The 21735-nt window shown below is 42.1% G+C and overlaps 2 protein-coding genes across 11 annotated transcripts in view; one reads left to right on the top strand and one right to left on the bottom strand.

The window, feature by feature from the left end:
- Positions 1-14415, top strand: part of Nasp (nuclear autoantigenic sperm protein) — a 31611-nt gene extending 17196 nt beyond the window's left edge. For 3 of the 4 annotated variants that reach the window (XM_047538674.1, XM_047538664.1, XM_047538682.1), the window contains 12 exons: positions 2071-2151; positions 3403-3512; positions 4201-5217; positions 10593-10672; positions 11248-11333; positions 11443-11516; positions 11919-12107; positions 12203-12369; positions 12880-12933; positions 13149-13226; positions 13814-13948; positions 14226-14415. In XM_047538674.1, coding sequence (XP_047394630.1) covers positions 2071-2151; positions 3403-3512; positions 4201-5217; positions 10593-10672; positions 11248-11333; positions 11443-11516; positions 11919-12107; positions 12203-12369; positions 12880-12933; positions 13149-13226; positions 13814-13948; positions 14226-14306 — 2152 coding nt within the window. In that variant the 3' untranslated portion in view covers positions 14307-14415. The remainder of the gene's footprint in view (positions 1-2070; positions 2152-3402; positions 3513-4200; positions 5218-10592; positions 10673-11247; positions 11334-11442; positions 11517-11918; positions 12108-12202; positions 12370-12879; positions 12934-13148; positions 13227-13813; positions 13949-14225) is intronic. The other variant, XM_047538691.1, reaches the window with a different exon arrangement.
- Positions 13150-19784, bottom strand: Ccdc17 (coiled-coil domain containing 17). 7 transcript variants are annotated; one of them, XM_047538728.1, is made up of 13 exons: positions 19521-19784; positions 19364-19438; positions 19114-19285; positions 18872-19028; positions 18695-18778; positions 18470-18588; positions 18084-18194; positions 17714-17889; positions 17521-17618; positions 17164-17367; positions 16780-16994; positions 16604-16710; positions 13150-16319 (listed from the first exon to the last, which is right to left on the bottom strand). In XM_047538728.1, exons 1-13 carry the CDS (start codon positions 19692-19694, stop codon positions 16167-16169), a joined length of 1845 nt encoding a protein of 614 aa, XP_047394684.1. In that variant the 5' UTR covers positions 19695-19784; the 3' UTR covers positions 13150-16166. The 7 variants fall into 7 exon arrangements, 5 of the variants coding, with proteins under 5 accessions (XP_047394684.1, XP_047394676.1, XP_047394656.1 ...); XM_047538720.1 differs by having other exon boundaries at positions 16604-16714; positions 16784-16994; XR_007106973.1 differs by having other exon boundaries at positions 16182-16319; positions 16784-16994.
- Positions 19785-21735: the final 1951 nt, after the last annotated feature.

The raw sequence follows: 21735 nt of genomic DNA, 5'->3' as shown, positions 1-21735 counted from the left end.
TTGTCGGTGGACCTTTATTTTATTTATTTATATGTGGTGCTGAGAATCGAACCCAGTACCTCAGACCTACTAGGCAAGCGCTCCACCACTGAGCTAAAACCCTGGCCCAACATTTTTTTTTTCCATATATGCATATTTATTTATTTTCAATATTGAAGATTGAAACCAGTAGTGCTTTACCACTGAACTACATCCCCAGTCCTTGAGTAAGTTCAATCTTTAAGTAACACCCTTTACCCTACAACTTGGTTTGAACTGGTTTCCTCTAATACAGTATTATCAATAGTAAGCGAAGGTCAGTCATGTTTCCTAATTAGTTGGTTACATTTCATTCAGTTTTTGTGAAGAAATCTTCCTCATAAAAGAAATAGTTAGGGGCTGGGGAGATAGCTCAGTCGGTAAAGTGCTTGCCTTGCAAGCGTAAGACCATGGGTTCGATTCCCAGCACCACAAAAAAAAAAAAAAAAAAAAAAAAGAAATAGTTATGGGGCTGGTGATGTGACTCAGTGGCTTTCGTAGCATTTGTAAGGCCCCAGATTCAATCCCTAGCACCAGAAAAACAAAACAAACTCTACAAAAGAAAAAATGTGGAGAGTTAAGAAACATTTATGGTTTCTTTTCTTTTTTTTTTTTTTTTTTGATACCAGGACTTGAACCCAGGGACACTGAACCACTGACCACATCCCTATCCCTTTTTTGGATTTTATTTAGAGAAAGGGTTTAGCTGAGTTGCTTAGGGCCTTGCTAAATTGCTTAGGCTGACTTTGAACTCTTGATCCTCCTGTTTAAGCTTCCTGAGCTGCTGGAATTAACAGGCAGTGTGCTACCATGCCCAGGTTTCAGATTTGAGACTCACTTTTTCCCTAGCCCAATTCCTCCCAACATCCAGAACAGAGTATTATTCCTGGAGGTTCACAGTAATCTCTTGTCTGGTCCCTGACCTCTGACTTTGGTCATCTCTACCTGGTATTAACAAATCAAGGTTCTGATATTTAGTGGTGCACTAGGGTGGAACCCACCTTTTTTCTGATAAGCATTTAGATGTTTTTTATGTTAAAAATGTGTGGGTTTTTAAGATTAAGTTCATTTGTCCTAGATTCCTAGAGAGGTCTATGAAAAGATGATCTCCTTGCCTTGAATAGAAATATCTCTTTCTTCCCATTCAGCATACTTGTGTATGCTTTTTTTTTTATTCCAGGAACTGAACTTTGGGGTATTTAACCACTAAGCCACCTTTTCAGCTCTTTTTTTTTTTTTTTTTTTGCAGTACTGGGGATCGAACTTGGGGCTTGTGCTTGGGAAGCACTCTACCAGCTGAGCTATCTCCCCAGCCCCTTCAGCTCTTTTTGTATTTTATTTAGAGATAGTGTCTCACTGAGTTACTTAGTGCCTCAGCCTCTCGGAGCTGCTGGGATTGTAGGTGTGGGCCACCTCGCCCAGTACACTTGCGTGATTTCTTCCTTACTTCTTTCTTGTCTAGATATTATTAGCTAAACCTTAAATGCAGTTCTGTATATTTCTAAGCATTATTTTAAATGTTTTTATGTGCATTAATTCTATTTAGTTCTTATAGTAGGTCTTTGAATAGTTAAGTACATTCCTATTTTACAGTCTCATCTTTCTCAAAACTAAGGCACTGAAAGTGAGTAATTTGTCTAAGATTGTACAGCTAGTTAATGGTTAGAGGTAAGCTTTGAACTCAGGCATTCTCACTCCAGAGATCAAGTTCTTTATACTATGATGCCTTTCCATGGTCTTCTCTCATCATCTAGGTCCCAGTCATATTGCCCCCTGCCCCAGGGGCTGGGGGTTTGAACCTCAACCCTTGCACATGCTAGGCGAGTGCTCTCCAACGGGAACTATTTCTTCAGCCCCCCAAGGTCATATTAACTATTCTGGTTCATTATCTTGTGACAGGAAAAATACCTATTAATGTAATTTGGCTGTTTTTATTTACTAACTACAGCAAATTGATATCACTTAGAATATACATTATATATAGATGTAACATTAACTGCTTGCATTGTTAATGTTAATAATAAGTTCAGATTTTGGCTCTATTTTTGGTAGAGGTAAGAAGTATGGAGAAACTGCTAACGAGTGTGGAGAAGCCTTCTTTTTCTATGGAAAATCACTATTGGAATTAGCAAGGTACATTTTTTAAACCTCAGTTTATAAGTGGAATGTTTTACATAACTTTGGTCTATTTAAAAATGGAAGTTTCCTTGTTTGTTAAGATTGTTTACTAGCTTTGTGATTTTACATGAAAAGCGGGTTATAAAAGAAATTGGAATATTGATGAAAATTATAACTGGTACTTAATTAAAGAATAAAATTACTGAAATTTGACTTGTGATTATTAGAAGCAAAGATCTTTTTATTAGTGAATGTGTAATAATTCAGTATAGAAAAATGAATCCTTAAGCACTGAGCTAGCTCAAACAGTCACTGAACAAGGACTGATTGGAGTTTGAAATAAGTAGCATGTGAGAATATCTAGTAAATAACAATCCCAAATAATCTTTCTGTTGGAAAGTTCTTGAATATTATTCACCAGAATTTATTAGCTAGAATAAAGTATATTGAGGGTATGTAAACTAGCAAATGATGCTTCATTTTTTTAATCTCAGTTCTGGTAGGTTTGTTGATCTTATAATAATTAGAGCACTCTGATTTGCTGTGAAACTTTTGGCAGAATGTTAATGGTTATCTAGAGAAGGTGGGAGTAGATGAAAGTTTGGGAACTATGGCTCTGTTGTAAAAGAATGAATTAAAAAAAAAAAGAATGAATACAAGTCTTTTTTTTTTTTTTGTGGTGCTGGGGATTGAACCCAGGGCCTTATGCTTGACAGACGAGCACTCTATGAACTGAGCTATACCCAGCCCCTAAGTCTTTTTTTTTTTTTTTTTTTTTGTGGTACTAGGAATTGAACCCAGGGCCTTATGCTTACGAGGCAAGCACTCTACCAACTGAGCTATCACCCCAGCCCTAGTCTTATTCTTTTGACAAGAGTCATTAATGCTTTTCATGTTGGCAGGATGAGCAGTGTGCTTATTTCCTTCAGCATTCTTTTTTTAAATTTTTTTGTTTTAGGATTTTTAAAAAAATTTTTATTTGGCAATGAACCTTTTTTAATTTATTCATTTATTTATAGGTGGTGCTGAGAATTGAACCCAGCGCCTCACACATGCTAGGCAAGTGCTCTGTCACTGAGCCACAACCCCAGCCCTCCTTCAGCATTCTTACAGCCTTAATTTATATTAGAAGTTTTGATCATTGCTTTTCTTCCATGAATATGTAGTGTTATATTCCTTGCGCTTGCTTACTTTTCTGTTGCTTTCGTAATGTAGGCTAAGTTGTAACTGTTATTAAACCTTTGGTGCTTTCTCCTCTTCTCCTAGAATGGAGAACGGTGTGTTGGGAAATGCCTTGGAAGGTGTGCATGTGGAGGAGGAAGAAGGAGAAAAAACAGAAGATGAATCTCTGGTAGAAAATAATGATAACATAGATGGTATGTGGAGTTGCATGTGACATTCAAGAGATGCGACGTTTTGTATCTTATATACAAGTGATGGAAATAGGGCTGTCCCTGCCCTGACTGGTCTCTCCTAAGATGCTTGGGATGATACCTGCATCTAGTAGAGATTGCAGTGGGTGTAGCGCATTACTGAAAGTGACAGTGGGCTTTTGTGAGAGGATAACTTAATTTATGAAGTAAATATGGTCCTTTAAATAGTTGTTTTAAATATTAAGACATTAAATGTATATATTTTTAAAAATGGTTTGTGAAGTTCAATTAATAGTAATACTTTTGAAGCCCTTTTACATTTCTCATGTTTAAGAAAAATTAAATATTTTTCAGCTAAGTTTGGCTACTAGCATTTTACAAATCAGGTAGATGTTTATATTGTTTAAAATAGAATGAAAAGCTTGGCATTTCTTACCTAACTGGTAATCAGAATGCTCACAGCAAAATAATAGAGTATCCAATTTAAGGTGCTTTGGTTTCTTTTGCAATAAGTTCCTCTGCTAGCTGAGACTCTTTCCTTTGCTTTTCTCAAAGGGGCAGATAATTTTTAGGCCATCTGCTAAATCTTAGGCCATTTGAGGGTTTAAGGGAATGTGTTTTTAGTTTCCATTTATGCTTTTATCATTAAACTCGAAGACATGTTTATGCTTAATGTTCTTTAACCATGTAGAGGAAGCAAGGGAAGAGTTGAGAGAACAGGTTTATGACGCCATGGGAGAAAAAGAAGCCAAAAAAACAGAAAGCAAGTCTTTGGCAAAGCCTGAAACTGGTAAACAACAGGAGAATGAAATGGAAAAGGGTGAAAGAGAAGATATGGATATAAGTGAGCCAGCAGAGAAGTTACAGGAAAAAGTTGAATCGACTCCAAATCAGTTAACTGAAACTTCTGAAGAGGCAAAAGAAGCAGCAGCACCTGAAGGACTGAAGGAACCTGAGGTCACTTCTGAGAAGCCAGAACAGGAAGCATCAGGTGCTGAGGAAGGAAAATCAGTTTCTGGAACTGAAGTCCAGAAAGAAGAGTGCAGAGAAAAAGGAGATCAGGAGAAGCAGGGAGAGGTAATTGTGAGCATAGAGGAGAAGCCAAAAGAAGCTTCAGAAGAGCGTCCTATAGTGACTCTAGAAAAGCAGGGCACTGCAGTGGAGGTAGAAGCAGGGTCTGTAGAGCCAATGGTCAAGCCAGTGGATGTGGGTGGGAATGAAGGAAAGGAGCAGGTAGCTACCTCTGAAAATGAGCCAGGAAAGGCTGTCCATGAGCAACTGGTAGAGCAAGAAGTACCTTCTGCTGAAGAGTCAGACTTGGTGACAACAGAGGCTGCAGAGGTCTCAGCTGCAGGGGCTGGATCAGAGGTCTCTGAGAAACCAGGGCAGGAGCCCACAGTTCTCTCTAAAGATGGTGCATTCAGTGAACTGGCAGCTGCAGGAGATAAGACTCCTGTCGAACCACAGACTTCTGCAGAAAGATTGACAGAAACAAAAGATGGCTCAGATCTAGAGGAGAAGGTCAGGACAGAGCTAGTTCCTAGCCAGGAGGAGACTAAGCTGCCTGTAGAAGAGTCTGAGGCAGCTGGAGATGGGGTTGAGACCAAGGTAGCCCAGAGGGCTACAGAGAAAACACCTGAAGACAAAGTTAAGATAGCTGCTAATGAAGAGACAGAAGAGAGAGAAGAACAGATGAAAGAGGGTGAAGGTAACCGGGATATGCAAGAGCTGCAGTGGGTGGAGTACATTCTGGATTTGACTCACTAATAATAATGGGTAAAAGTCAGCCTTCCATTCAGGATTTTCCGTCTGCCTTTGGATTAGGAAAGGGCTAAAATGAAAATGGGAGTAGTTTAAGAAGGTTGGAATAAAAGTTGAGCGAGTTAAATCAAAAGCAGCAAGTCATCTTCAGCTGGCTTATAAACTAACGCTTTTACTAACTGCAACATAGGTCTTTTACTGTAATTTCTGAAATTTGGCTAGCTATCAGTAACTTGTACCATACTAGCCAATTAAAGAATGGAAAAGGTGGATGAGGGGGTGGAGTAGGTAAGGAAATAGTGGACTAGGCTGGCAGAGAATGCTGAATGGATGTTCACTTTGCATGCCTTTGAATTTTTTAATTTACTGTTCACAATTTACTGTTCACATGGTTTCTTTTCTCTGCTTTTGGAAGCAGGAACAGCAGTAGAATCCACTGAATTTGGTACACTTAAGCAGGCGTGCCATTTAAATGAAGGCAGTTAACTTTGAGTGTTCTATCACCAGAGTTAAAAAAAGAAGTTCTGGTGTCCCTTCTGTAGTCCTCTGGAAATGTTTAAAGATATATTGACATTGTTAAAACAGTCCCCCTCCCAGCCAAAAGAAACAACAAAAAAACCTAGCTGTTAGCTTTCTTGCTGCTTTCTCCCTTCATTTCATGCTTGCTTTGGCTGCTAAACTGAAATTTTTGTTACCTAGAATGTTATCAAGTGTGAATGCTTTTTTTTTTTTTTTTTTTTGCAGTGCTGGGGATTGAACCCAGGACCTTGTGCATGCGAGGCAAACACTCTACCAACTGAGCCATATCCCCAGCCCATGAATGCTTTCTATAGAGTTATTAGTGTAATTGTGATTCAATCTCATCAATGTACATATGCCTCTCTAGTAATTGGCATGTCTGACTTAAGTTGTATTATTATTTGAGGATTCTGCTGCATTTAAGGTTCATCTAACAGTGGTATTAATAACTACAGGTATATTCCAGTTAATTGTTAATACTCAGTAAAATTGCCAGACTACTTTGGGAGTTCTCTTAAGTTGAAAAATTTCAAAGTCCTATCTTTTAATTCTTGGAGATCACTCTGGTAAACTACTTCTACCTATGTGCAAGCCTCTGCACTCCAACCAGCACAGGCATAGTAACCAGAAATGAATTGGCTAAATGGTAACACCATTGGGCTTCTCTCTCTCTCTTTAAAAAATTTTTTTTTCTGATACTGGGGATCAGGATGCAGCACCTCACATGTTAGCAAGTGCTGTACCACAGAGCTAGATCCCCAACCCTTTTTGTTTTTTTGAGTTTTATTGAGACAGTTTTGCTAAATTGCCTGGGGTTGGTCTCATACTTGAAACTGCCTGCCTCAGGCTCCCAAGTAGCTGGGGTTATAGTAGATTGCTGGGGCTCTGTTTGACTTCTTTCAAGGTTTAGGAATTCTTTAGGGAAAACGTACAGAACTGAATTCCTTAATTCTTAAAAACTTCTCAAGTCTTGATCTTTTTCCTTATTTATTTATTGATTGATTGATTGATTGATTGGTGGTAATGGGGATCAAACCCAGGGCTTCACATATACCAGGCATATGCTCTACTGCTGAGCTGTACACCCCTAGTCCTTGATAGTACTGAACAGACATTGAAAAGCTCTTCTACTTCTCTTATGTTGGACTTTGATAATCTACAAGTAGAGATGTTGCATTTGGCCACAGTTGGTTCAAAAGCCAGTTGGTTTGTAAGTAACATTATTATAACTCATATTTTTTTCTAATTCTAAAATAATACTATATATCTTCAGTTTTCATTTTTTCCAGTCCTGGGGATTGATCTAAATCTCCAGCCCACTCTTTTAATTTTGGGACAGAGTTTCACTAAATTGTGGAGGCTGGCCTTGAACTTCGAATCCTCATACCTCAGCTTCCTGCGTAGCTGAGAGAGATGACAGGCATGCGCCTCTTCACCCTAAAACACTACTACATAATAGAGAATACTACACTAGTTATAGTGAAGGTCATATGACTTGTTTATGGTCAAGATGGTAACTCAATATTAAATCTGAAACTAGATCTGCCTTAAATATACTATTCTTTCCAAACAACTTCATATTGAGGAAGGCAGCATTTACCCCTTCTCTTCACCCTAACTCTTACCAGAAATATCATGGTCACTTATTTTTTAAATTCCTTCAAAAGTCTCAGGCAAGTATTCTAACAACTGAATCATACCCCTTCACCTCCCCCTGGTGTTATAAGATGGTGTTTTAGTGATTGTTTGGCAGATAACTATTATAAATGACAGTCAAGTCCCATATTTTATAAATGAAGAAAATGGGAGAAGGAAGTTAAGTAATTTGCTCTAGCCAGTCATTAAAGAGGAGACTGGATACTCAGCTTGGCTTTAGGGTCCAGCTACTTTCTGTGCTTCGTTCCTCTTTATGTGAGGATACCAGTCCACAGTTTGCCAGAGTTTGTTTTTTTTTTTTTTAATAAATTTTTTTTTAGTTGTAGTTGGACCTGATACCTTTATTTTGTGGTGCTGGGGATTGAACCCAGTGCCTCACACTTGCCAGGTAAGCACTCTACCTCTGAACCACAACCCCAGTCCCTAGCCCACAGATCTTGAACATGGTTTTTTCTTCACTTAAAAATTTAAAGCCCCAACGGGGCATAGTGGTGTACACCTGTAATCCCAGCAGCTCAGGAGGCTGAGACAGGAGGATCACAGGAGTTCAAAGCCAAAGCCAGCCTTAGCAACAGCAAGGCGCTAAGCAACTCAGTGAGACCCCGTCTCCAAATAAAATACAAAATAGGACTGGGGATGTGACTCAGTGAATGAGTACCCCTGAGTTCAATCCCTGGTCCCCACCTACCTCCCCCCAGAAAAGAAAAGAAAGCCCCATTTCCTACCATATCTTGCCACCTCTTGGGGTTTTCATCCCCCTGATAAAGACAATTGGTCTCTTTCCTAATTGTCATGTTAGATGTGGTTGGTATGTGAATAAAAGTTTAAGTTGTAGTCATAAAACTTGGTTTTGGGGCTGGGGATATAGCTCAGTTGGTAGAGTGCTTGCCTTGCAACCACAAGGTCCCAGGTTTAATCCCCAGTACCACAAACAAAACAAAACAAAGAAACAACAACAAAAAACTTGGTTCTGTTCAGATGATTCTACTGATCAACCTGTGGTGGGTACTTCTGTGGGAGCTCTAGAACAACCAAGAATTAACACCTTTTTTTGTCTTTATTCTTCTGATTTGTACTCTGTGCCCATAATGTTTTGAGAATGCTACAAGGTCAGAAAAATTATATAAAATAGCATTTTCCTTTCTTTGAAGGATGCATTATACATATCACAAATAATGTTCCATTTTCAAAGAAGTTTGAAAGATTTGTTTTTTAACAAATTTGTCTACTGAGGCTATCAGGGCATTGCCATTAGTATTTGGGCATACATCACTGGGTTGGGTAACATTTTACACTATTAATTTTCTCATTAACCTAGTTTATAGCCAGGCACAGTGGTGCTCTGTAATCCCAGTGACTCTGGAGTCCAAGTTAGGAAGATTGCAAATTTGAGGCCAGCCTCAGCAATTTAGTGAGACCCTGTCTCAAAAAACAAAAAGGAGGGCTGGGGATATAGCTTAGTTGGTGGAGTGCTTGCCTTGCAAGCACAAGGCCCTGGGTTCAATCCCTAGCACCAAAAAAAAAAAAAAGGACTGGGACAGTTACAAAGTGCCCCTGAGTTCAATTCCAGTACCAAACAACACAACCTTGCTCCTACCATCCCATAAAGGTAGCTGTGTGCAGGTTGCTCAAGAGTTACTTAATAGTTGTAAATTCTAAGTAATTAAGGTATTTTTTGCTAAATTAGATATTATAGCATGCTGGTATGAGTAGGAACATAAACTTTTTAAAAAGTAACAATGTTATTTTAGTTTCTCTGCAAATGGGGAAGATGAAGTTTAATTGTTTGAGTCAATGATAAGAAATTTGTAGCTTTATTCAGTGGTCTTGGATATTCTGCTGGAGGATGGGTAGAGCCAGTAAAACCACTATCTACTCTAAACTTAGGGAAGTAAACCTGCACCCTGTGGAGGCTTGGACATGAAACAGTTAATGGTGTGTGGTGGTGACTATACTTTAGATACACTAAATTATGTAGTGAAAGATAAAAAGTGAGCCTCTAGATTAAAATAGGGTTTGCTGTTAACCAAGTTGTAATATGCAGCTATTAGAGGACTTTAGTTTGTCCCAATAATTCATAATATATAAGAATTTTCTGTGCCTATTTCCATCATGAAGCACTGTTACTTTAGATAAAACTCCTTTAACCTGACTTCATGACTCTAAGGCCTAATTGCTGTATTTACTTTTCCATAATAGGTTATTAGGAGACAATATTTGAGGTCTTTTGCTGGTGTTAATGCTTAATTGGGCATGTTGGAATGGGCGTGTAATCCTGAGTACTCAAGAGGTGATGGTATGAGGATCTCTGAGCCCAGGAGCTTGAAACCAGCCTGGGCGCCATAACGAGACTGTTTCTTTTAAAGAAAAAGAAAACAACTTAAGATGAAAGATGGGTTAAGCCCATCATGAATTGTACCAACAGAAAGTCCATTCTAATCACTTAACATTTTGAATTTTAAGTGTCTTATCACTGAGAAAGTAGAGCTATTCATGCCTGTCCTTTATGTAGTTGACTTGTGAGTGTATTTCAATTAGGAGGAAATAGGGTTAATGCGACTACAAATTTAAATGATTAAAATACCTGGTTTGCTCACTTAAATGTGTGCTAGCGCTGGCTGGAGTCTGTGGCATGCTCATTGGTGAGAGTTGGTAAGGGCTATGCTTTTTTCCTCCACAGCTTTATTGTGGGAAAGCTAGTCTCTTGCATATTTTTGTTCTGAATGAACTGGAATAATTTAACTTGTGGTATTTCTGAGCTTAACTAGTATTGTCTAATGAAGCACATAAAGACCTCAGAGACACTGAGGCATCCATCTGCTTTTGACTGAGTAGATTGGAGCTTCTAGCCAATGAATAAGAGACAGTATCTAAACCAGTCTCATTCGTTAACTTTTATAAGAAAATGTTTTAGGCTTTTAATTGCCAAAGATCTGACCTATACATGATAAGGTTACATATTCTAAGTCTAGATTAAACTTGAACTAGATTGTAATCACTGACTTTAGAATCAGATCAGATGTTAATTGAATTAGACCTAGTCTAACCTGTCTCAAAATGAAGGTTGACTGCTGTTTACTGGAATCTCTGACTAGTCAGAAGGTACTATTAGTTACTTTCTCAATACTGAGGAATTCTTACTTGTAGAAACTGAAGGCTCAGAAGAGGATGATAAAGAAAACGACAAGGCAGAAGAAACACCAAACGAATCAATTCTTGAAAATAAGGTAAGGTGTTATTTGTTTGATATTGTAATCTGCTCTTATTGTGGGAATGTAGTTAACTCCTGTAGGCATGATTATCATCAATAGCCTACTCCTAGTAAGGAACCAGGACCCTTTATTCATACTTAGAATGGACAGATCTGAGCTGGGTGCCTAATGACTCAGGAGTCCCAATGACGCCGGGAGGCAAAGGCAAGAGGATTCCAAGTTTAAGGGAAGCCTCAGCAAATTGGCTTAGGGCGAATGGGATGTAGCTCAGTGGTAGAACATACCTGAGTGAAATCCTCAATACTCACAATCCTCCCACCCCCCAATGGATAGATCTTTTGGCTCCTAAGGCTTCTTGTCTATTAGGACAGTATCTAACATATTACTGTTATATTTCACTGACATCAGGAGACTCAGGAGAAGACTTCATTAGGTACTCATTCTGTAAATTTTTTGGGAGAAAAGTCTAAATTTTGAATTGCAAATAAGGGTTTTAATTTTCTCAAGTCATAATAAATTATACATTTAGATTTGTACTCTAGAAACATGTTTATCTTACACTTCTGCCTAATAATGATTTGGATATATAGTCTCTTCAGGAAAATGAAGAAGAGGAGATTGGAAACCTAGAGCTTGCTTGGGATATGCTGGACTTAGCAAAGATCATTTTTAAAAGGTGAGACTCTCGTTGCTTCTTAGGCTGGGAGTTTGGTTGAAAATAAATAGAAAGCAATTAGGGTTAGAGAAGCATTATTAAGATTTCTAATCAAATTTCCTTCTTTTAGGCAAGAAACAAAAGAAGCCCAGCTTTATGCTGCACAGGCACATCTTAAACTTGGAGAAGTTAGTGTTGAATCTGGTAATACATTTTCATTTTACTTACTCCCCCATTCCTCTAGTAGATTCTCTAGAATTCAGATTGATTATAGTGAGGTGGTTAATGTTGAAAAGATGGTAGCTTTGAGTTTCCTATGTTCCTAGAACATTGAGCAATCTTTAAAGTAGGATTTTATTTTGTTTTGGTGCTGCAGATCAAAGCAAGGACCTCACACATGCAGAGCACATGCTTTTCCACTGGGCTACAAGCCCAGCACCTGTCAGGTTTTTTAAAAAGCCATTTTGTCATTCTACATAGCTAGGGATTCTGTAGATAATAACAACAAAAAGGAAATGTAAAATGGGTACATTCCTGCAGAACAGGTTTGAAATCTGCAAGTATTTCATACATGTGTGGGCATCTCTTGTTCTGTTTCTCTCTTAGAGAACTATATCCAAGCTGTGGAGGAGTTCCAGGCTTGCCTAAACCTGCAAGAGCAGTATCTAGAAGCCCATGATCGTCTTCTTGCAGAAACTCACTACCAGCTGGGTTTGGCCTATGGATATAACTCTCAGTATGATGAGGCAATGGCACAGTTCAACAAATCTATTGAAGTCATTGAGAAGAGAATGGGTGAGTGAATAGTAGCTGCTTTCAGCAACTGACCAAAACAAAAACAAGAATCTTTTATGGTAATTTTACTGATCGCTTTAGCCTATTCTTTGTAGCTGTACTAAATGAACAGATGAAGGAGGCTGAGGGATCATCTACTGAATATGAGAAAGAAATTGAGGAGTTGAAGGAATTACTACCTGAAATTAGAGAGAAGATAGAAGATGCAAAAGAGTCCCAGCATAGTGGGAATGTAGCTGAATTGGCTCTGAAAGCTACTCTGGTTAGTTCGTTTTCTTTTTAAAGTTTTCATAATAGCATGTATGGTATTATTAATGTTCCTTTTGTAAGGAAGTTTTCTTCTTTTCTTGGTTTCCAGGTAGTTGGTAGTCAAAGAGAATGTGAGAGCGCACCTACTTATTCCTGTCAAGCAGTACAGTAGTTAGCCAATATTCTGGAGCCAGACTGTCTGGGTTGGAACTGTCTGTTTTGGAATTCCATCTGTGCTACTTTTTGTGTGACCATTATTGATTTATCTCTAAAATGGGGGTCATAGCTCCTAAATGTAAAGTACTTTTGATGGTCCCACAAAAATAGGAATTGCTTAGTAAATATAAGCTATTTCTATCTCTGAGATGACACTGTATGGATAAGGGGCTTTTAACCCCAAATATGTGTGTGTGAAAGATCTTGCCTGCTATATGGCTATCACTAGGATTTCAGGTCTTAATCAGTGGCTGAGTGGCCTGCGTTCTCTCTGGGAACCTACTTGAATTTGTCATCTTTCACACAGGTGGAGAGCTCTACTTCAGGTTTCACTGCTAGTGGAGGTTCTTCAGTTTCCATGGTGGGTATTCAGGCATTTTTTTTGTCACTTAATATTAGGCCTCGGGGCAGGGGAGATAACTCAGTTGGTAGAGTGCTTGCCTTATAAGCACAAGGCCCTGGGTTTGATCCCCAGCACCCAAAAAAAAAAAAAAAAAAAAATAGGCCTCACTGCTTGTCTCAGTTTGTACATTGCTAATAAAGCCTTCTTTTTTTTTTTTTTTTTTTTTTTGCCAGATTGCCAGTAGAAAACCCACAGATGGTGCTTCCTCATCAAATTGTGTGACTGATATTTCTCACCTTGTCAGAAAGAAGGTAAATTTTCATGGGAATGTTTACCTCATTAAGAAAACTCATATGGCCCAAGGACTATGAGAAATTAGTCAGATGAGTACATTTTTGGAAGCCAGAAGGTTTTGTCCGAAGTTATTCATCAGAGACTGGATACATGAACTCCTGTCTGCCTTCTTCTGCCTGTAGGTTCAATAGTTCTTTCCTCTGGGTGGAGGGAGTGTCTTCACTCCTGCTTTGTTTCCTGGCTCATGTACTGGAATTTGTACACATTTCTCCCTCTCCTTTTGTGTGTGTGGTGCTAGTGATCAAAACCAAGGCCTTGCATATGCTAAGCAAGCTGTCTTCCACTGAGTTATATCCATTCCCAAATATTTACACCTTTGCTCCTCACCCCAGTCCATGCTACTGTTTCTTTAGTGGAGAGGCTCAGTTAATATGCTGTGACAGACCAGTTTATTTTGCACAATACAGACTGGTGTCTGTGACTAGAAACAGAGCTGTGAGTCCTGGTGTTCAAAATTTGTATCATAGGGGTTATGGAAATATTTTGCAGTTGTATTTTTAAAAAATTAAGAACATTTCTGAAGTCTTTACAATTATATCTTCAGAGGAAACCAGAGGAAGAGAGCCCCCGGAAAGATGATGCAAAGAAAGCCAAACAGGAGCCAGAGGTGAATGGAGGCAGTGGGGATGCTGTCCCCAGTGGAAGTGAAGTTTCTGAAAACATGGAGGAAGAGGAAGAGGTGGGCAGTTAAGCAGGGATTGGCCTCTTGCTTCATCTTCTTTTCAAGGCTTGGGGACACCAGTCCTCTCAAGTACATGCTTCCAACCTTGATCCTGCCAGCCAGACCATTAGATCATTTCTGCTTGATCTTTTCCATGCAGTGTATGATTATGGCTGTGTCAGCCTTATTACAGATAACCTGTGTTCATTTCCTCTTGACTGAAACCTGCTTTTGTTTAAAATGGATTGGTTTATACCAGGGTCACTTATGCCCAGGCTCCCCATTTGTTTTTCAGGCCGAGAATCAGGCAGAAAGCCGGGCAGCAGTGGAGGGGACAGTGGAGGCTGGAGCTACAGTTGAAAGCACTGCATGTTGAGAGAGGGAAGAACCTTCCTCCCAAGAGAAAGTGTTTTTGTATATAATGTATTTTTTCACTTTTGGGGATTCTTTTTGTATAACTTCAATAAAGATTGTAAGTAAAGGTTGAGGCTTTGGTGGCTTTTTTCTTAAATATTGCCTTGGGGTACTCCAGGTTTTATATTATAGTGGCCAAAGGTACTTTTCTCCCCACTTCTGTATTGATCTGTTGGAAGTTCTAATGCCAACTCCTGTCTGATGTGAAGGTGATCAAGTGTGATTATAGGCCCTTTGTTTCCATCGGTGCTATATTTATCAAGTTATTCAACTGAACTCAGTGTTCTTGCAAACTTTGTGGTGCTGTTCCTGGATGGATGCTACAAAACCAAGACCTGGTGAAGATCTTGTTGTTTGGTGCTGAAAATGGATGATGGACTTTGTCAGTCAGGCCTGAAGACAAGTGTGGTACCTGTCTTCAGTTTACCTCATCTCCATCTAGGGCCATATCCTATCCTGGAAAAAGAACTCTGAAGAAAACTTGGGGGAGAAAGTGATCCCTGAGGAAAATGGTGTAGTTAACTGTAGAGAACTGAGGTCTCTGGAAAAGGGGCTGTGACTGACATAATGGACATGTGGTTGTGGTTGGAAAAATGTTATGTGTGGGGGAGGCTGGCTGGTTTTGGGGTTTTGTTATTTTCTGTATAGAAAGGTTGAAAAATATCAAAACTTGGAATTGTTACACTGCCTGCAGTTCTGACTTCTCAAAATAAAGATGCTGATAAAAAACTCCTGGTCTTGTATTTTTCTTAAAGATCTTATAATGGGATCCTGAGCTGCCTGGAGCTTTTCAGTATGAGATATGGGGTTAAAGAGCTAAAAACTGGCTCAGCAATTTGAGGATCCTAGTTTTGGGATTCCAGGAATGCTGATGGCCAGGGTACTGAAAAATGTAAGCTGACAGCCCTTTGTTTAATAACCTGTTCTGGACCAGGCTTCATTTAGATGTGAATTCTAAATAGTGCCTGCACACTTTGCTGTAGTAGTTAGAATCTGCTGTTTTCACAACCCAATTTCAAAGGCAGAGGGAGCTGTATGATCCCAGGGATACTTAACCACTGAGCTACATCCCCAGCCCTTTTTATTCTGTGATAAGGTTTTGGTAAGTTGTTTAGGGCCTAGCTAAATTGCTGAGGTTGGCTTTGTACTTGCAATCCTTCAGCCTCCTGAGCCACTGATGAGTTTTTCTTAGAGAATGTTTTTCTGTTAGTCATTAATTCATGTTGGCAGAATCTGGCTTAGCCGGACTGAATTTCTTTCTTAGAGATGCTTTTGTGTTGGTGTGTTTAGGCCTTCAAGGCCCAATATAAAGTTTTCTCTACTCAACTGTTAACTATTGCCCTGGGGGCTTAACCTGGAATCTCTCTTCAAAGATTCAGGAATTCCCTCTTTATGGGGCTCTTTAGAGCCTTGATGGAAGGCTTCTAGGGAAAATTAGACAAGCCTGTCTATAGTCCTATTTGGAGGGCAGGAGAATTGCAAGTTTGAGGCTGGCTTGGGCTATTTAGCGCAAAACCAAAGGGCTGGGGGTTTAGCTCAGTGGTAGAGCAACTCCAGATTCAATCCCCAGTACTTTAAAATAAACAACAATGAATCTGGGATTTGTATGAAATTTAGCATTAAAGTTGGCTTTTTACAAATACTAAGTGCCATGCAATATTGTAAATACCTCACAGACTCATTTAATCCTCAGTAATCTGTTAACGAAAGAACAGATACAGAAAGGTCAACTACTTGCTGAAGATAATACAGGTTTGGTTAGAATTCACAGTTCATTTGCTTCCAGACTACATAAGAGCAGGTCTGGGAATAAGCCTTATGTTCATCCCAGGTTCCCCAGTAGGGGTGGGTCAAAGCCCAAACCCTTATCTTTTTCCTTGATTCTGCCAAAGGACTCTTCTGCAGGAGGTGGTGGGTCAGCAAAGCCAATCTTAGGGCTGAGGGAACTGGTTTCCAGTGAAGATGATATGGATGCCTGTGGAAAGTAAAGGTTTTTTAGCAATATTGTAAAAATAGGTAAAGAGGATAGGTTCTGGAGTTGAACTATCTTAGAGTCAACTTACTGCGAACTAAAAGTTGATGTTAACAATAAATTCTTGCTTTGATTTCTTTTGGTTACAATGCATTATTTAATGGAAATGTGAGGATTAAGCTCCAAAAGTAATTGGCAGTGACTGGCACATAGTGGTCAATAAAAGTTGGCTATGAACCACCCAAGTACACTTGTATATATAGCTCTAACTATAACTGGACCCTCACCAGTGGTGGGTACTGGTATTCGTGGGCATTTGTTGGATTAATCTCTGCCAATGTCTGGACATCGGCATCTCTTGCATTCACCAGCCGCAGAAAGAGCTCAGTCTGACCTGCCTGGAGAGAGATGAAATGGTATTCTATCTGTACCTTGGAGTAGATCCTATCCCCACCCTCCACACTGACCTGGGGTATCCCATTCAGCTGCTCAAAGCTGAGGCTGGGGTCCACAGGAAGGGCCCGAAGTGGGAGGCGCCAACGGCCACTTAACACACGCTGATCCCGGTCAAATAGCAGCAGTGAGGCCCAGGCCTTTGGTTGTGGTGCTCTAGCCCATGCCAACCCCTGCCAGGTGTGTAACTCACACACCAAAGATAATGATGGCGACGGGGGCAGCCTGAAGAACAAAAAGTGTCAAGAGGCCATAGTTAAAAGTCTCTTCCTAAAAACTTCCAGGACTTGACCCTCAGAGCAAATAGCCCCTACATAGATGAGAAAACTTAGAATGATGGTTAAACCTCAATTGTGGCAAAGAATACCAAAGTCATAAACCCCACTTAGCTGACCTGGGCACTGGCTGCCTGCTGGCAAGGATGGCACAGTTTCCCATGGGTCCAGGAGCTGGAGGTGGGGGCAAGCAAAAGGCTGGGGGCAATGCTGTGGTCCCTCCTGTATCCTGTCCATTTCGGGCCAAGCCAGTCAGTAGTTGCACCCAAATCCAAGAAGCCTCAAGGCCTCGCAGGAAGTCATAGAAAATGTACAGGCCAGCCCTAGGGGATACAAGTCGAAGTATACAAACACCAAACTCCTCTTACCCCATCTCTACCCACCTTTCACCCTCCGTCTACCCAGTCTACTGAACAGCCCTCAGAGTTCTCATTAGTTGGGTGAAAAGGGCTGTCCAAGGAGGGAGCAGGCCTCACCCAGGGTCGTAGGGTGCAGGGCCCAGCACATCAGATGTGGGTAAAAGGAAGTGTGGGTCCAGACTCGGGTTCTTGGTCATGGCTCCAGGAAGTGGTGGCTGCGGGGAAGTGAGCTGACTTCTCCAGAAAGTCTGCAAGCTACCTATGCTCCCCTGACCACACAGAGCAGAACCATCCCCCAACTCCCCCTCACCCCATCCTGGCATCCCTGGGTCCTCACAGCCTTTTCTGCACCACCCAAGAACTGGATGTTTGTGGAGATTGGAAGTGGTGGCAGCGGGGGTGCCACCGGTGGAGGGAGGAGAGGGGGATCCCCCTTTCCCCATGGACGTGTGGAGGGACCAGCCAGGAGCTGTGACTCCCCAAGCCCTAGGAAGAGAGGAAGAGTTAGTGTGCCACTGCGTTGGAGGAAGCAGGTAACTGCTGAGAAGCCACAGGGACACACAGAGATGTGATGACACGTACTGAGGAGGCACAAACTTAGGTTTCACTCCCCATGTATCACCCCTCCACCCCTTCTCCTAAGTTAGGCCTGTTGGAATGAAGTTGGGGTGCTCACTGACCCAAGAGAGTCTGGGCCTGGAATCTCTGCATCCGCAAGGCCAGGATATTCTCTAGGCGTCGGTTTTCTGCGTCCAATACCAGAAGCTCTGCCGAGGCTGCAGTTGCTTTTTCTGCGATGAACAAGTCTCACCTGTTACTTTGACCTCTGGTGCCCATCCAGGTCCGCCTCTGAGCAGTTCTTCAGCGTTTACGGATTTCTGGACGAGTCTTGACTTTCAGCTCACCTTCTAACTACTGTCACAAAGACCACCCAGGATTTCTACACCTCGGGGCTTTTGTTCAGGTGGCTCCCACGCCAAAGACGTCCTCCCTCACGCCCTTTTCTCCTCCCAGGTCTAAGACCACCTCTGCGGAGAGGCCCTCCTGGTTGACCCCTCTTGTTCACCCCTGCGGTTCCGCGACCGCTGCAGTTCCAGTGCTGACGCCTCCACTTGTAACTGCCATATCTTGCCCAGAACACCGGGGTCCCGGCCCCCGGCTCTCAGGTAGGCCTCACGCACGGCCCTAGGGAGCAGGGGGTGGGGGTGGCGGGGAACAGAAAGATAATAAGCCAGTTTTTCCTGGATGATCACCACTCCGCCCCATGCCCGTCCAGCGACGCGGACCTCACCCGATCTCCGCAGCTAAGGTTCCTGGGTTGGCTTGCAGCACCCGGCAATTGAGCTCAGCTTCCGGCCAGGCGTTCGGCCAAGTCCTGGCGCCGGGAAACGACGTCACGCATCCGACAGGGTTTCCCGCCGCCCCGCCCTCGCCTTGCGCTTCCAGAACGGGGTCCAAGAGGTCTCACCCTGCCTGGGGCTGAAGTTCTTGAACGCGCGTTTCCAACATCTCTAGAGCTCCCCGTGTCTGTCCGGCGACTGCCCGGAGTTCTCGAAGTTGCCGTTCCAGGCCGAATAAGCGGGACATTCCGCCCCGGGCCCCACCTTGGAGGCGCCTGTTTAGTTCTGAGGGAGTAAGGGACCGAATCGGAACGCGTCCGAATCCAGCCGTGAGGGGCGGGGCGTGTCCCAAACCCGGTCTCTTCCTCACCCTGGCCGCGTAGCTCCAGGGTTCGGCTCTGCGCTTCCGTTTCTGCCACGCGCCGGGCGCGGGTCCTGTACAGCGCTCGCAGTCTCTCGCGGGGGCTCCCTGCAACCTCGGAGGTGGGGCCCTCTGTAATCCAGGGTCCCATTTTCTGTATGGACAGCCGCAGCCACTGCACCTGGAGGTAACAGTGACCCTCGATCTTTGTAGGGATAATCGGCCCCATGTATGCTCTAAAACTATGAAGGGGCGTTACCTCCTCTGTTAACCTGTTTAGAGCTGATTTGTTGGCCTTCTGGTCCGAGGCGCACTGGAGTTCTCCTGACCCAACCTGGGAACAGAATGTAAAATGAGAGGAGTCTTGCGGGTCCAGCTCTCGGGAATATCCATCCCCCTCCGGAGGCGGTCCTTACCGCGGTACCCGGTGGTTCCGTAGCTACTGAGGTCTGTGCTCCAATTGTCCCTTCCCGGGTCAGGCGGCCAATGCAAAAGCGCTGAGTGTGGGTGGCCAACAGGGCCCCGGAGCGGAAAACCATATCACAGGACTCACAGGGCAGGAGCTCTGGCTCCTCAGAGTTGGAGGCCATGTAAGGGAACGGTCTTACCGACACCAGCCTAGTCCTGCAGAAGGGGCAGAGAACAGGGGCACGGCAGAGGCAGAAGGGAAAGCTCAGATCTTTTTCAGGTTTGTTTGGGGAGGAGCCTTAGTTCCCTGGGCAGCAATTACAGGCCCGGGCAGGTTAGGAGAGTGGGTGGGGTAACCTTGCCACTTTTGGGAGAAGCTCTAGGCTTGAAAAAAAAGGTGTCAGTTCCAACCCATTGCTAACATTGCATCTTGGTTTCCCTGCTTATGTTATTAAAGGGAAACAAACTGATGCCTTCTAGACTAATCAGGCCCTTATGACTTACTCCATCTTTGGTTATTTCATAGCCTCAGACATGCAAGTGTATCTTTTTAACAGGTGTACTCCAACGTGGATATAACACAAGTTAACTGCTATTTGTCAGTCCAGGGAAAACCCGGGAATGGTGGTGTTCTGTCAGGAAACCATCTTTTCCCTGAAATGAAAAGCTCTTTCTAGTAACATGCCTCTCTGAAGTAACCACAACTTTTGCACAACCAAATCACACATGGGCAGCAGTCTCCCTAACTCCCATCCTCAGCTGTAGAGGGGGATAATCAGCACAGTCCAAGCAATGAAAACTGCCAGAGAATGTAATAAATCAGATGAGAGAATCAATTCCACAAAGAAATCCCTTCACCCAAGGACTAAGCTGACTCTTTTCTAGCTGGTCCACTTATCCTCCCCAACCCCAAACCTCCCCATCCCCACAGTTTTAAAGAAGCCCCCCCCCCCTTTCTAAACAAGACAGGTAGTTAAAGGTATCTCCTCCTATAATGTTTCAAGTATGTGATCTCAGTTTAACTTAATTCCAACAGATTATTTTTAGAACTGTTGTAAAAGCTAGTAAATGGCAAAGCCCAAATTTCAACCTACTCTTCTACTCCTATTTTTTATTCATTCATTTTTTTGGGTACCAGGGATTGAACTCAGAGGCACTCAACCACTGAGCCACATCCCCAGCCCTATTTTTTAAAAATATTTTTTTAGTTGTTGATGAACCTTTATTTATTTATATGCTGTGCTAAGAATTGAAACCAGTGCCTCACACATGCTAGGCAAGTGCTGAACCACAACCCCAGCCCCCCAGGCCTATTTTTTAGGGACAGGGTCTCACTGAGTTGCTTTTTGCACTTCACTGTTGCTGAGGTTGGCTTTGAATTCACAATCGTGACTCAGCCTCCAGAGCTGCTGGGATTACAGGTATGCACCACCCCTGTGCTGGGCAAGCGTAGCATTTTGGCTACAACATTTTTTTTAGTTCATTTTGTATATTTCATTGATATTTTAATTTAAAAAAAATTGGTTTTGTAGTTGTAGATGGACATATGCCTTTATTTTTTATGTGGTGCTAAGGAATGAACCAGTGCCTCACACATGCTAGGCAAGCACTCTCCCATTGAGCTACAGCCCCAGCCCTATTTCATTAATTTTAAGATACACTTTTTTTCACATTACAACAGTGATGTCAGGATTCACAATTAGAGATGCTGGGGCTGTGGGTGTGGCTACATGGTAGAGAGTTTCCCTAGCACATGCAAAGCCCTGGGTTCAATCCACAGTCACACACACACACACACACACGCACACACACGATGCCATCTTACATTCAATGAAATATGATAGCCAATAATTCTTATTAGCTCTATCTCAGCTGCCTTCACCACAGTTTGCATATGGATCATTCTACTAGCTGTGGGCACTGTAATACACCAGTAGGTTATCTCCCTCCCTGGCCCTTAGAATCTAGTCAACATCCGGCTGATTACTCTGCATCTACCCTCTGTCCTCTGGCCCAGAGCCCACTCTACAAGTTATCTGTCTAATATGCAATCAGGCTTATTACTCCTCTGCTTGTCTCCTATTAGGGTATGATATGGGCACTCTATCTATTAGGGACAAAGTACTGCAGGGACAGCAAAGAGTGTCAGATGCTGCTTTTTTTTGACTTCTATTTGTCTATCAAACCTTTGCCTAAAGTTTCATTTTTTCTGAAACAGCTGTT

The sequence above is a fragment of the Sciurus carolinensis genome, chromosome 1, assembly GCF_902686445.1.
Source record: "Sciurus carolinensis chromosome 1, mSciCar1.2, whole genome shotgun sequence".
NCBI lineage: Eukaryota > Metazoa > Chordata > Mammalia > Rodentia > Sciuridae > Sciurus > Sciurus carolinensis.
Note: the sequence above shows the minus strand (reverse complement) of the source record. Positions and strands in the feature narration are given on the sequence as shown.

Excerpts from the sequence above, each read along its gene's own strand:
- Ccdc17 (XM_047538700.1), bottom strand. The coding sequence starts at position 19,694 with ATGGCCTCCAACTCTGAGGAGCCAGAGCTCCTGCCCTGTGAGTCCTGT. Across the intron at positions 17,619-17,713 it reads CCCAGGGATGCCAGGATGGG|CCACCACTTCCTGGAGCCAT; the intron begins GTGAGGGGGAGT and ends ACTTCCCCGCAG. Across the intron at positions 16,995-17,163 it reads AGCAGGCAGCCAGTGCCCAG|GCTGCCCCCGTCGCCATCAT; the intron begins GTCAGCTAAGTG and ends TTTGTTCTTCAG.